General features: G+C 51.1%; 1 protein-coding gene across 1 annotated transcript; it reads right to left on the reverse strand.

Moving 5' to 3' along the window:
- Window positions 1-621: 621 nt before the first annotated feature.
- Tkfc (triokinase and FMN cyclase) lies at window positions 622-12,957 on the reverse strand. Its single transcript, XM_038319687.1, has 17 exons — window positions 12,752-12,957; window positions 9,192-9,381; window positions 8,000-8,110; window positions 7,726-7,907; window positions 5,963-6,041; window positions 5,595-5,684; window positions 5,012-5,046; window positions 4,851-4,935; window positions 4,668-4,757; window positions 3,931-4,047; window positions 3,437-3,556; window positions 3,124-3,261; window positions 2,288-2,394; window positions 2,082-2,185; window positions 1,927-1,960; window positions 1,728-1,817; window positions 622-1,381 (listed from the first exon to the last, which is right to left on the reverse strand). Exons 1-17 carry the CDS (start codon window positions 12,752-12,754, stop codon window positions 1,220-1,222), a joined length of 1,737 nt encoding a protein of 578 aa, XP_038175615.1. The 5' UTR covers window positions 12,755-12,957; the 3' UTR covers window positions 622-1,219.
- Between the last annotated feature and the right edge of the window lie 1,268 nt (window positions 12,958-14,225).

Genomic DNA, 14,225 nt, shown 5'->3' on the forward strand with positions numbered 1-14,225 from the left:
GCCTGAGGTGAATATCATTGAATTTTACAGATCTCAACTGGCCAAATATGGGCATGAGCTCCCATAAGGTGACATAAAACCGAGCCAGACTGTCCATGGACATGGCCTGCCAGTGCCTGGAATCACCTCTTCACTGAGAATGTCATGCCTGTGGTGAGCTGCGTATATGCTGTCTCAGGCGGCAGTCTTTTTTTTTTTTTTTTTTGGTTTTTTTCGAGACAGGGTTTCCCTGTAGTTTTGGAGCCTGTCCTGGAACTAGCTCTTGTAGACCAGGCTGGCCTCGAACTCAGAGATCCGCCTGCCTCTGCCTCCCGAGTGCTGGGATTAAAGGCGTGCGCCACCATCAGGCGGCAGTCTTTCACCTGGTTGGGGTGTAGGCAATGACTGCTCTAGAGCAGTGGGTTGTGTCCCTTTTGACAAACCACTAGCTCCAAAAATATTTAATTATTATTCACAACAGCAATGAAAATAATTTTATGGTTGGGGTCACTACAACATGAGGAACTATATTAAAGGGTCACAGCATTAAGAAGGTTGAGAACCATTGCTCTAGAGAGATCTTGGGACTGGTATGACTGCAGCTTCTGAAGTATACCAGAGCCTTAAAACACAGTGAGTCCATTTTCTTCTGGGGAACCCAATGCCCATGTAATTTCTGAAGAATCAGCTGTAGATCTGTCTGGTACAGAGACAAGCCTTTGTGCCAATCTGATGTGCATTGGTATGGTGTGTGCTAGGACAGGAAAGGAGAGTCCCTATGGAACCAGCCCAGCTGAGCAGAATTTTCTGGAGCACAGCTGATGAACCGCTTGCCAAGAGATGGGTCATGGCCACAGTAACCAGGGCTAAGTCCCAAAGATGACGGCAGCGGCTGTGGCTTCAATGGGTTTTAGTAGTTTTCTTTCACACACTGCCTGGGTGGAAGAGGCCTTCCAGAGGGCGAGGCCTGGAGTCTTGAAACCAAATAGGTACACCCAGTTAGAGGCCGCGTCATACTCAGGAAAAGCCTTATCGCTGACGTTCAGAGCTGGATGGGGTGGGGAGAACGTGACCTGAGGGACTCCTTTTCCTGAAGAGGGGGAGCGGTGACAGCAGGGCCTGTGGCACTTACTGTTCATGGGACAGTTCTGGAGGGTGGCAGAGGGTGGGTGCTGGGGTGAGTGACCATCTGAAGTCAAGAGGAAGTAAATAAGGAGAGGAGCTGAGGAGGAAAAGGCAGTTACGCTCCCTGCGTCTGCAAGACTTCCAGGATGGCGCGGAAGATGGCAGCAACTGCCACTGCCCCAGGGTCTGGCTGATCTAGTCGTGCAGAGCTGATATAACTAGCTCTTCCCGCGCCAGCTTCCATGTTCTTGGTGGCCTCGGCTGCAGCTTCAGCACTCTGAGGAAGGTGGGAGCAGGCTAAGTACATGACAGTAGGCCTTTCCTTTCCCACTGGGCCCTGAAAATCTGACCCTGGACCCTTTGTCCTGTTCTGTCAGAAATCTCTGTACCACCACTCAGTGGAAAGGTCATCTCTCATCTACTTCTAGCAAGAAATGGGGCCACTATTTGCGGAGCCTCAGCCCAGGTACTAGGCTAGGCTCAATGTATTTCCCTAGCCATACAACACTTTCTGAGATAGGTGTGCACCTTTATACAGGTGGAAATCAAGGTGGAAAAGGCCCTTTCCTTGCTTTAGACTGGAGCTTGGCGGCTCCTTGGCTGTCCAGTCGAGCCTCACTCACCTTGACTGCTTTAGTCAGGACTGGGAGAAGACTAGCTCCTGGGCTCTTCCAGGCTTGCAGCTCCTGTCCTGCTGCCCACAGAGAATCCAGCTGGACAAGGTCAGAGAGAGGGAGGTTGAGAAGAAGCCCTGCTACCAAGGATAGTTTTAGGGCTTATAGGCTTAAAAGGGGCAAGGGGAGCCACACCCTGAGTACACACCATTGTCCTGTCTCCTGGTGCAGCCTTTCCATACCTGAAAGAATGAACAAGGAGGTTACTTTGGTGTGAGGACAGGGTCTGGCTGGGAGCAGGTAGCAACTGTCAACTACCTCCCAAGCACACCCCTGGGGTTAAGACACAGGGCTCTGGCTCACTTCTGCATGGCCTCCAGGCCGGCATCCATGGCAGCAGACCACGCTGGGAGATCAGTCTTGGCTTTGAGAGCCTGGGCAGCTGCAGTCAGGAACAGGCCATAGAGCTGAGGAGGACCAGAATGCTGAGTACATGGAGCTGGCCAGCACTCAGCCAAACCTGCATCCCTCTCCATCGGCCTGCCCTTCCAGAGTCTGCTTCTACTCACCGCACCAGATGAGCCTCCCATCTTCTCCAGAAGCAGGACAGACAGCTTGGAAAGTACCTGGGCAGGGTTAGCTAGAGCTGGGCCCTCCTTTACCCAGCCCTGGATTGCTGCAGGCAGAAAGACAGGTAGCCCTTCAGAGGTGCTGTCACTTCCTTTTCTCTCCCTGGTCTCTGCTAGTGTTTTCCTGATTGGTCTTCTTTACTGAGAGATGTGCTTTCTGCCTTTCCTTTTTCTCTTCTTTTTCCCATTACCCTTGGTTGATCTGGAAATCCTCATGAGCCATCATTGCGTGACTGTGCATTTTTGTAACCATGGAGACAGGGATAGTGCTTGGCTTCCTTAAATGGTGCTGAATGCTCCTACCTACCTACCTACCTACATCTGTCTATCTGACTATGTTATCTATCTATTTCTCTATCTTTTTTTTTGAGATAGGGTTTTCTGTGTAGCCCTGGCTGTCCTGGAACTCACTCTGTAGATCAGACTGGCCTTGAACTCAGAGATCTGCCTGCCCCTGCCTCCAGAGTGCTGGAATTAAAGGCACACATCACCACTGCCAAGCTGAATGCATCTTTCTTAAATGGCTGAACAAGGGCTTTTGGTGATGTGGGCATCTGAGAGTGCTGAGGGCAGTAGAACGGATCACTTTCCCATTTGTAGTGTGGGAAACTCCTTTCTTTTGGGAAAACAAGCTGAGGGGTGTCAAATGCCCTCATTTGGTAAAGGAAGGTAGCAACTCCATGAAAGCCCCTAAATGTTCTAGAAACTGCTTCATGGAATGTCCAAGTCTAAGAGGTAGTATGCCTATAGCCCCTGAGCATCCCGTAGAGGCCAACCTTTGGCAGCACGGCTATGGGTAATGCCACAATCCCCGTCACCAGCAGCCCGGTCCAGGGCATTCAGGTGCTCCTCCAGTCCGATCAGGGTGGTGCACACCCGCTCCAGCACAAGCGTCATCTGCTTTTCTGCTCCACCTAGAAAGGGAGGGCAGTATGCAGAGGCCTTGCTGGACCTTCTCGCTGCCAAACCTGACCAGTGTGGGAGGTATGGGTGCCGAGGTCCCTGTATACCCCACCATATACCCTTTGGTGCTCAAGCCAAAGTCCTGACCACAAGGACTCTTGGCTCTCCATCAGCAGGGCCCAGTACCTCCTGCTGCAGTGGCCTCAGCGGCCTCTGGAGGCTCTGTGGGAGCTTCTCGGATCCGCTTCCGCCCAGTCACAGACACCTTGGCCATGTGAGGCCAGGCTGTTGCGGTAGTTTCAGCATCTAGAGGCAGCCACATAACTTGTTCAGACAAGATCAAGTAGGGGCTGGGCTTCCCACCTGGCTCTGAAGACTGGTTCCCTCAGCTTCTGTAAGAAGGTGACCTAAATCAGTGTGAATATATTGAGTGTCTGTTGCATACTGACTGTGTGTGGGGAGTGGGCATTCCCTGGGGAGAGGGTAAGGCAGATGTGAGGAAGACACTAATACCAAATTTATGGAGTCGAGTGAGAGCTGAAAACAAAAAGCGAGAAAGAGTATCTTTACAGGTCTAGAACCAGACTGTCAGCATCGGCCCTAATGCGGTCTCTATGCTAGAGCCTGAGATGGATGATGGTTCCTTCTGGCAATGTCTGTGGGCTCCAGGAATCGCTTACCTATCAGCTTCAGCAGGGGTTCATCCACAAGCAGCAGGGTAAGGGAAACACCAGACATCTCTAGTGCTGACATGAAGGTGCCCACCAGGGCACGGGCGACCTTCACCCCACGGCCCTCTGCAATGCCAAGCATAAAAGCCTGTAAGTGGGAAAGGAAACTACCACAGAGCATCTTAAAAAGGAACCAAACAGTAAAACAAGGACCTTGCAGGTCGAGACCTGTGATGAGATGGGAAATGACATGATTTCCTCAAGGCATCCCCCATTACCACATTTCTTAGAGATATCCCTCCCGAGGGACTGATAAATAACAGTTCTCATTTACTGAGTTCTTAGCAGGCACCAGACATCTTACATATATTTAGTCTCATTTAATCCTCATAACCATCCTATACGGCAGGTGTTGCTGTTATTACTCCCACACTCAGAACCTCAGCAGTTGGCAAAAGTAATAATTTAACTCAAGCTCATGATTGCTCAGCTGATGTTCTGGGCCATGATAGGACACTGCCTCAGCTGCTTATCTTACACCTAGGTTCAAACCAGGTTCAAAGAGTTAAGGGAGCCAGGCATGGAGACAGAAGCGGGAGTATATCTGTGAGTTCAAGGCCAGTCTGGTCTACACAGTGAGTTCAGGCCAGCCAGGACTACATAGTGAGACACTGTTTCCAAATCAAAACAAAACAAAATTAAAAAAAAAAAGGGGGGCTACAGGTCCTCTTGTAGTGTGGGCTCACCCAACAAGCGTACGGCCGCATCAGCTATGATGCCCAGTTCCAGGAAAGACAGGCCACCCAGATTGTTGACTATCAGCACCACCGAAGAGCCTGTGGACAAATGATGACACCTCAGTAAGACTTTTGATGGCCTCTGCAGAGGAGCAGGAAGGGCTCAGAGACTGGGGACTGAAGGCTACTCACCTGACTGTACAGGCACATGGGATACATTGGAGGTATTTGTCATGTGGTCAAGCATGAGAGTGACAATCTTCTCAGCAGGTGCCATCTGTCAGAAGAAGCAGGAGTGAGCTGTTTCTGGGAGACCTCAGGGCTGGGCTGGGCTGAACAAGGAGTCTATTTACCTTTACCCGTTGAACACCAGCTTCCCCATGGATCCCTGTGGAGAGATGTGGCCGTTACTGGCTGGCTAGATGCTTTTATCAATGACACACAAAGTGTTCAACACAAGGCTGGGTACAATGAGTGTGGACAGTGAGTAGAAAAGGAAAGAATAATGAAAAACAGGACAACACATGGTGTGGCTGCAGAGCTAGCTGGGAAGTCAGAGGCCATAGGACACTAATGCCTATTGTGTAAGAAACCCATGGGCAGAAGCTGAACATGTCAATGACAGACAAGGTGTCCTTTGGATCAATAGGGCTATACACTGGGACTTGAGGAGGAGAACATGGGATGATGTAGGGGAAGTGAGGTAGGAGGAACATGGTGCTCTATGTGTTCAGAGCCTGGGCACAGATGGCAAAGTGGAGAGAAGTCAGGCAGGTTGTCTAGGTTGTGCCTTAAGTGCCCACCGATGAATCTGGAGACTGCCGGGGAGACATTAAGTAAGCAGGGAGGACCAGGTAGACAACTCCAGGACCTTAAGGTGGGCAAAACTCAAGGCAAATAAAAGGAATGGTTGGGGCACAGTCGCCATAGGCTTACCCAGGCCTAGTTCCACTTCATCAGCTGCGAGCTCAAAGGTGGGTTTGGAGCCAGGGACACTACAGGAGGACAAGCTCACCCCCAGGGTACCTAGGAAAAATGAAGCAGGTGTCAGGATGGCAGCTGCAATGCCATGGAAGCCCAACCCATAGGCATCCTCTTCTCTGAGCAGGCTGCCCAACTCTTCATCTTAGAGATGAAGAGAGTCCAAACTCTGGTACCCATGACTTCCAGGCTTCAGGGCCTCCTGCAGGGGACCATCCCCCAGCCTCCAGGGAAACACAGGAAGGCTTCTGATATAGCTGGTAGGAGCCTGCTCTGAATCCCCAGGTCTGCCACATCCTCCCATCCTTGGGGCTGGTACTCACCCATGGACTTGGCAACCAGGTTCACCCGCTTCGCGATCTCCTCCAGCCCCACACCTTCCTCAGCCAGAGCACCTGCCACCTGTAGCCGCCCAGAGAGAAAGAGAGTGAGGATGGTGGATCACTGGATCACTGGGAGCAGAAGAGAGGCTTGGAAGAACTTTCTTGTTGGGAGGGAGAATCTCAGGGTTTCTACACTAAATGTGGTCCATCACATTTAGGGCAGAAGAACATCTTCTCCTTATTTACAGCATAGCTGCTGGGAGTCTTCAAGAGTTTCTGTTTGGGGAAGGGGGTGTGGATCCATGGTAGGTTTGCCTGGCATGCATAAAGCACATCCCCAGCAAAACACATACATATTGTCGTTCTTTCTCTCCCTCCCTCCTCCCCCTCTCCAGTCTAGTGGAGCCAGAATGAGAAATGATCCTAGAGAAGGCAGGTGATTGGTTCAGGTCAGTGTCACACAGCCTGGTGCTGATCAGTTTCCTGCTTCCTAGATCTCCTTTGTCCAGAGCGCACGCCTCAGCTCCATTTACTTATCCCATTCATTCATCCACCCTCCTACTCGGTTCACCAACAACCTACTGAGCTGGAAAGAAGAGGAAGACTGAATCACAAGCTTGCTTTCAAAGAACTCAGAGTCTGAAGAAGAGAAGCAGGGACACACACTTAAAAGTTAGCTCAAGACAGCACATGGATCAGGAGGCTGAGAGAACTCTGAGAAAGGCTTCTCAGTAACTCAGGGTGCTGAGATCAGGAAGAGGACCACACGGAGCATGTCAGGAGTGAGCCAGGCCACAGAAGCCTGACCAAATAAAAGATTTTGCAGGGACAGATATGGCATACTTATGCCACAGAGGTGAGCTCCAGTCCAACAGATATAGGGAGGGACCTGTGTTTATGGAACATACGGGAAAAGAAGGGGTGCTGGGCAGTGAAGTCAGGACTGATGAGGTGGGACAGGAGTGTGGTGATGAAAGGCTAGGGAGGCAGCTCAGTGGTTAAAGTACTTGCTGCTCTTACAGGGAATCCAGGTGCAGTTCCCAGCACCCACATGGAAGCTCACAACTGTCTGTAACTCCAGTTCTAAGGGATCCAAACCCTCTTCTGTCCTCCCCTGGAACTGGAGTTATAGTTTTGTGCCCTACCATGTGAGTGATGGAACCAATCCCAGGTCCTCTGCAAGAGCAGCCAATGCTCCTAACTGCTGAACCACCTCTCCAGCCTCAAATAAATAAAAGGAGTGTAGTGGGCACCCCCAAACAAGGGGCTTGAGTTGACTATGGGAATCCAAGATGCTCTCAGTGAGATGAAAATTGGGCACAATACACATTTTTGTTGTTTTGACACACGGTCTCACTATGTTGTCTAAGCGAGCCTCAAGTTCAAAATCCTCCAGTCTTAGCCTTCTGAGCGCTGATCAATATGCATTTTAAAAAGACACCCTTGGGGATAGTGTGGGCAGCAGACTGGCAAGGCAGGAGTGCAGATACGGGAGCCCAGTGGGAAGGTAAATGCAGCTGTAAGACAGAGAGCCGTGAGGCAAAGTGAAGGACGGGAGGATATGAGGAGGATCCATGCTGCACCGGGAGACGTGCGGGGTGGGGGGGGGGGGCAACTGATTAGGAGTGGGGAGAGGAAAGAAAGGGAACTGGTCTATGAGAATGCCTCATTCTAGGCTTAATGGCTGAGACAATGGTGGGGACTTGGTAGGTCAGGGTAAAGAAATGACTGGTGCCTCGGTGTGCCAGGGTCGGGAGGCTAACCTTGTGGATAAGCACGGTGCCACACAGGCCACGGCGGCCTGCCTTCTTCAGAACAGTGAAGGCACTGTCGTCCCCGATCACCACCATCTCCACAGAGATGCCCTGGGCCCTGGCCTGCTCCATGGCAAGTCCAAAGTTGAGTCGATCCCCAGTGTAGTTCTTCACGATGAGGAGGGTGCCCGCTGCAGGAGCAGTAGCGTGGTACCGTTAGCCTTGCCCTCACCCACCCTCACAGTGCCTACCCACAGCATTTTCTCCAATACGCAAACCTGACCTGTGCCTGCCTGGGCCACAGCTCTAATGGCTGCCAGGATGCTGCCCACAGCTGGAGAAGCAAACACGGATCCCGCAATGACCCCGGTCAGCATTCCCTTCCCGATAAAACCTGGAGATGGAGAGAGGTAAGGCTGCTGTTATCCCTGGGTCTTCCCGCATTCTGGGCTCCTACTGTGTGCTTGTGCTATGGCTAACCCTTCCATAGGAGTCATCTTGGAGGGTTCTCCTGACTTCTAGCCTTAAAGAACTCTGTCCCCTCCCACCATTTTCTGGTCTTCCTCCTGTTCTTTTTACATAAAGCTTTTGAAAAAAGATTTCCTGAGTATTTTGCAAGTGTGTGTGTATGTGTGTGTATGTACCACGTGTGAGCCTAGTGCCCATGGAGGTCATAAGAAGGCAAAGGGTCCCCTGAAAGTGGTTACAGATGGTTGTGAGCTGCTATTTGGATGCTGGGAACTGAACCCTGGTCTTCTGCAAGAGTAACAAGTGCTTTTAAGTGCTGAGTCATCGCTCCTGCCCCTCATTGTACATTCTATTGTTTGTTAAGTCCCTTAAGGCTTTCCGAACTGCTCTTACTCACAACTGGAGTGGGGCATTAAAGTTTCATAGGGGCAGGGTCTTGACTGACTCACAGATGTGCTCTGTATAGGGCCGGCTGTACAGCAGCCTCGCTAATACGTGCTGGATGAATAAATGGAATACTGAGACGGACAGGAAAGGTGCAAATGACACAAGGTCTGAGCCCTGTGGAAGGCTCCTAATGAGGCTCATATCCCTGGCACCAAACAGGAAGCCAACTAGGATGGTTCAAGGGTAGGAAAAGGCATGGTAGGAATGTAGATGGATCCTGCTTTGAGCTGGCAGAGTCAGGGAAGTTTCATGGAGGTGCTGGGTCAGCAGGATTAGAAAAAAAGGCAAGGAAGACTTTTGCAATCACCAACTCTTGAGGCTGGGAGAGCCTCACAGATTATCTGGCTCAACCCTACATTTCTAGAGCTGTAAGAATTTAAATGCAAAGACAGGCTGTGACTGACCTTGGAGAGGCTAGGAGTGGGAGGATGGAAACTGGGCACATTCCTAATGCTGGCCTCAGCATTGTCTGTCTGGCACCTCATACTAGCACAGAGGATCTCCCAGGATCCCTACTCTGCTTTGGCCTGTAACCCTCTCAATCAACACAAGACACTCACCGGCATGGGCAGGCTCATGGCCTGAACCTCCACCTGAAAGAAGTGCCACCCGGCCTTTGAGGCTGTCCAGGTCAGAACGCAGGGCCACACGGTGCCCTTGCAGGAGCTGCAGGTTAGGATTGCAGGCCACTAACCCAGCAAGGGCATCATCAGCACACAATTCCACCGAGTTCACCAGCTTTTTGGAGGTCTGTGGAGGAGAGCAAGAGGAAGTTCAGAGTGTGGTCAGCAGGAACCCTCATCCTGCCCAGCAACACTGCTGCACCCACATTTCCTCGGGAATCTCATGATAGGGGAAAGGAATTACAGAAGTCACTGAGGGATTCCGAGGACACAGTATGCCTTGCATTGTTTCGTTACCAGGTGGATATGCCTGTGACTTCTCAATTTTCAACTTTTTACCCAGTGCCTAATTTATAAGCCTTTTGTACCATGGTTTCTGTCTATCCCGAGAAACAGTGTCAATGAAAAGCAATTGGGGGAGTTTATGTCTTCACCAGGAAAAAATAATGAAGTTGGGGCCCTGCCTGTTTCTTCTGTCAGAGGAGGAGGTAAGCTTTAGGCTGAGACTCCTGTGATGGGGGAAGGGCACGAGCAGGCCCACACCCATCAGAAGCTACAATTAGGCTTTACATGTTCCATCTGGATCTCTCATGCAGCATGGCAGTGCCCAGTGCTAGGCCCTGCATATTCACAGAAAGTAGAATGCTATTCCTGCCCTCCATGGGATCATGAGTATCATTTTTACATGCTATGTGAGAGCGATACATATGTGCTTGGCAGCACAGAAGAAAGGGACCTCAATCTCCTGAAGGGATCCAGGAATTCTTTATGAAGAATAAGTAGGAAATATGTAGTAAGCATTGGGATGAGGGGTGGGGGCTACTCTGGGCAAAAGGAAGCAAAAGCCAAGACATGGAGGTGTATGATAGTCCAGTGGCTCCAAGAAGCATCAGCGTGACCCAAGCAACATGGGGCTGACAGGAAGAGGTAGGCAGAGACCTCACAAAGCACAGGACGAATCTTGTTAAAGGAGTGATTAGGGTCAGAGCCTCAGCTCTGCTAGCCCTAACGAACTAGAACTAGACGCAGCTACAAGTCCTCAATAGGCCAATTAAAGGGCAGTAAATGGCAGAGAAAGGAGATTCAGTGAAGAGGAGCAAATAAAGAAGTCCAGTGACTCTCCTCCAAGTCTGTCCTCAGGGTACTGACTGAGTTTGGGTTTCAAGAGAGAGCAAGAGGTATGAATACTCTAGCAGTTCTAGCTGGGTGTGGTAGCATGTGCCTGTGATCCTTGGGTTGAAGGGTTGAGAGTTCAAGGTTAGCATCAGCTAACAAAGTACAAAGTTTGAGGCCAGCCTGAGTTACAGGAGAACCATGTATCCCAGACACATAACAACTGAAACAAAACTGGTGGTGGAGGTGCACACCTTTAATCCCAACACTTAGGAGGCAGAGCTAGGTGGATCTCGAGGCCAGCCTGGTCTACAGAGTGAGCCCCAGCACAGCCAGATCTACAGAGAGTAACCCTGTCGGAAAAACTAACAAAACAAACAAACAAAACCCCACAAAGAACAACAACAAACAACCCTTAAAAAAAAAAGCCTAGCCATTCCTGATCAAGGTGTGGGTCTGCCCATCACTGACCCTTCACTCTCTGCTCTTGTTTTTCTGGCAAGGTGATCTGAAACATTGTCAGAACTGTGTGAGATCTCTTCCTGGCACTTTCTCCTAACTAGCACCAGGGCTTCAGTCTCTATCTTTCCCCAGCATGAGATTCCTGGGAAAATTCCAATTTCTGGGGGGGGGGGGGGGGGGGGGGGTATTGTTCTAACAGTCTGATATCTAATAGTTGGGGGAGGGGTGTGCAAATGTCTCTCTTTAGAATGTCTTTCTCCCTGACAGGCAGTTACCCTGTGATAAGTTAGGGCATGCTTAGGAGGGAGGTTAAAGGCTGGCCTAAGAACTCCAGAGACTGAGTCTTTACAGGGAGTGCAGCCAGAAGGGAGCGATGTGGGACTAGGGTAGTTGGGAGCTCAGACTCTACAGTCACTGGGGACTTGGTATCAAAGTCCACTCCTGCCTGTCATTAGCTATGAGAACTCAGGGAGGACACATCTGTTCTGGACAGCGGTTTACTGGAGTAGAGCTTGGACCAGCATCAAGGAAAAAGCTCACTGAAAAGACCTATAGTCCCTTTTGTGAAGAGGCTTTGAAAAGCTAGAGCTAGCTGAACAACAGCCCGTGGGCTGGGACGCAGCGCCCTGCCTTTGTCCTTGGGAGGGACAGGGAGAGTGGAACTCAAAGTGGAGCCTGAGGAGGCTGCTGGTGCCACCTACTGGTCTGCAGCTGGCCCAGGTCCCAGCAAAGTGCACTTCCTGCCTCCTTCCAGAACCTGCCACTAAACCAGTTGCAAAATGCAACACTGATATCTCCCTGCCAAGCTTTCCTCCAATTAACAAGGGCCAAGGCCTTAGCACCTGCTTAAGGGTGAGGGCGGTAGTCCGGGTCAATAGGCAGCAAGCAGAATAAGATCGGCTCCATTTCTTAGGCATTAAGAGCCAGGCTATTTCTAAGTCTTTAGTAACATGTCCAGTTGAATTTCCCCAATAACCACTTGGAGGAAAGATGAGCACAAAGAGGAACCTGAAGCACAACAAACGGTGGTGCTGAAAGTTACACAGCCCGCAAGGGCCTAGAGCTGCCGGCTTCATCTCAGCCGCCTGCTGCTTTCCCAGACACAGGGTGCCAGAGCTCTAGTCCTAAGAAAGGCACAGTGTGGGAAAGGAGGGACCGCATGCTTACTGTAAAGTTGTGTATTGTATCAACTCCAAGCCCAGTCCCCAGCACCACCGCCCTTCCAGAGATTCCCAATCATCTCTGCACTAGAGCCATTTCTGTTTCTCAGTAACCCCAGGGAAGGAAAAGTAAGAAAGGGGAGGTACAATGTGGGGCCACTAAAATTCTAGTCTGAGCCACACACACAGCAACATGGTAGCAGGTCTTAATCGGCCACATTGCAGATGCGGGTGCGGGAGAGGAAAGGCTCTGAGAGGGCAAGCCTTCTGCATACTAGTAACACAGGGGATGGGGGTCAGGCTGAAATCTGAACCCAGATCTGCTGAAGATCACTTTTAAAACTGAGCCCAGGGGCATTGTGAGCCTCCCATATGGCATTTCTCTGCTCTGGGAACAGCCCACACATGTCTGGGCTGAGGAGCAGGCACTAGATTGTTCTTCCTGGTTCCCCCCCTCCCCCCCCCCCACTAGTAAGGCAACTTATGACACAACAAGTAACTTGTTGTTCTGATCTAAATGCATGACTGAGATCCTAGCCATAGGGGTTTCAGAGTGCCTCAGGCCAGCCTCAGACCTGGCTTGGCCCAGTGGCCTGCAGGAAGGGGAACAGGGATCAAGTCTGGAGATACAAACTGAAACTCTTGACTTCTGAACCCCAGGACACAGCAGCATCTCAGTTGGGGAATAGGGAGATTCAGGGTGCTCAGAGAGAGGATCCCCATAGTCCTCCTTCTACTGTACCCCCTCCCCCCAGGACTCACCATGGTAGGGAGGCTCTGAAACAAGCTGAGCTCACACTTCTGCTGAGCAGTGGCAAGATGGCCAATTGAGTGCTAAGTGGTCTCAGGTGGAGGCAGTGGCAGCACCTGTAGCGGAGAGGACTTGAGCTGTGGAAGGCCCTGGAAGTCAACTGGCACAATCATGCTTCCAGTGCCTTAGGAATTAGGGAGCTGCCTCAGACTTTGATCCAAGTCCAAACTCTAATACATGGGCTAGGGATGGAGAGTAGCGTGGGCCTGGCCAAGGTTCACACCCACACTTGGCCCAAAGGCAGATCAACTCATGTTGGGCACAGGGTTGCTATTCTGCCTGGGAGCAGCACCCACTTCCTCATCAAGGAGCAAAGTTACCCACAGATAGTGTCATATCTTACATGGATATCACTAATGGTGAAGATGTACAAAGATCTTGACCTTGCTGCCTGGCCACATCAGGATCAAGCCAGCCCTGTGACCTTATTTTACTTTGGGAACACACACTGAAAGCTCTAGTGAATTGTTCAAGATTGTACTGGTAAATGGCAGGTCTTGGGCCCACGTCTAGTCTTATTACAAAGCCTAATTAATGTTCCTACTGGTCATCTAGTTCTCCTCAGTCAGGCAGAGTCCGAGCTAGGGAATCGGAGGTGTAAATCACTCCAGTTAAACCTAGTTCCACCCATCTCTGCCTCAACTTACTAGGGAGACTTTTAGTTAAACTGATTCCCCTTAGGCCTCAGCTTCCTCTATAAAATAGGGAGTTAGATCCTCGCCGGCATTTTGCAGATGCTTCTGGCCTCATCTGCTGCTCCTTGTGGGGGTGGGGTCGTGGAGGTTGTCTGATAAAGCCTGGGGCCTAGATCTGCAGAGCTGACTGCACTGGCCACCTGGGTCATTAAGGCTCTTGCTATGAAATGCCGGCGTTGTGTTTGTGTTGGGAATTTGTTTCGCAATAGGAACAACTAATAGTGCCGGCAAGTGATCTAGGTAGAGGGCCCTTTCAGGATGGTTGTTCTAAAGTCAGTTGAGGGCATTCGAGGGAACAGGAGGAGCTGGAAGAGTTAAGCAAGAAGAAAGCACGGTTCTAGTCTGGGATGTGCACAGATCTTTGTCACCACTCTTCCCTTTCTGGTCCTCCGCAACCCCTCCGGTTCCAAACGGGAGAAAGCAACCCCGAGGACTCCTGGAGCTATGGAGGAGGGAAAGAGGCAGAACTGAGGAAGGAAAGGGGCGGAATGGAGAAAGGAGCCAGCAGGCGGGCTCTGAGTGCACGGCGGGTGTCGAAGGACCGTCCCTGACTAGCGGAGCCCGGTCCCGTCTGCGTACCCTAACAGTCGCTCTCATCCGGGTACAGCTGCTCCTGGCGGTAAGGAAAGGGCGGAGCCTCAGGGGCGGGGCCTCGCTTGGTTGGCCGCCTCGGGCTCCGTAAGTCCTCCAAGAGGCCAGGTGAGGCCGTCCCGTGATCCTCCGCGCCCGG

Source organism: Arvicola amphibius, chromosome 1 (assembly GCF_903992535.2).
Source record: "Arvicola amphibius chromosome 1, mArvAmp1.2, whole genome shotgun sequence".
NCBI classification, from domain to species: domain Eukaryota; kingdom Metazoa; phylum Chordata; class Mammalia; order Rodentia; family Cricetidae; genus Arvicola; species Arvicola amphibius.

What these genes read in the sequence shown, in the direction of transcription:
- Tkfc (XM_038319687.1), bottom strand. An exon ending in CCATGAGCCTGCCCATGCCG is followed by an intron (nt 8,111 to 9,191) that starts GTGAGTGTCTTG and finishes CTCCATCTCCAG; the next exon opens with GTTTTATCGGGAAGGGAATG. An exon ending in CCATGTGCCTGTACAGTCAG is followed by an intron (nt 4,758 to 4,850) that starts GTGAGTAGCCTT and finishes ATTTGTCCACAG; the next exon opens with GCTCTTCGGTGGTGCTGATA.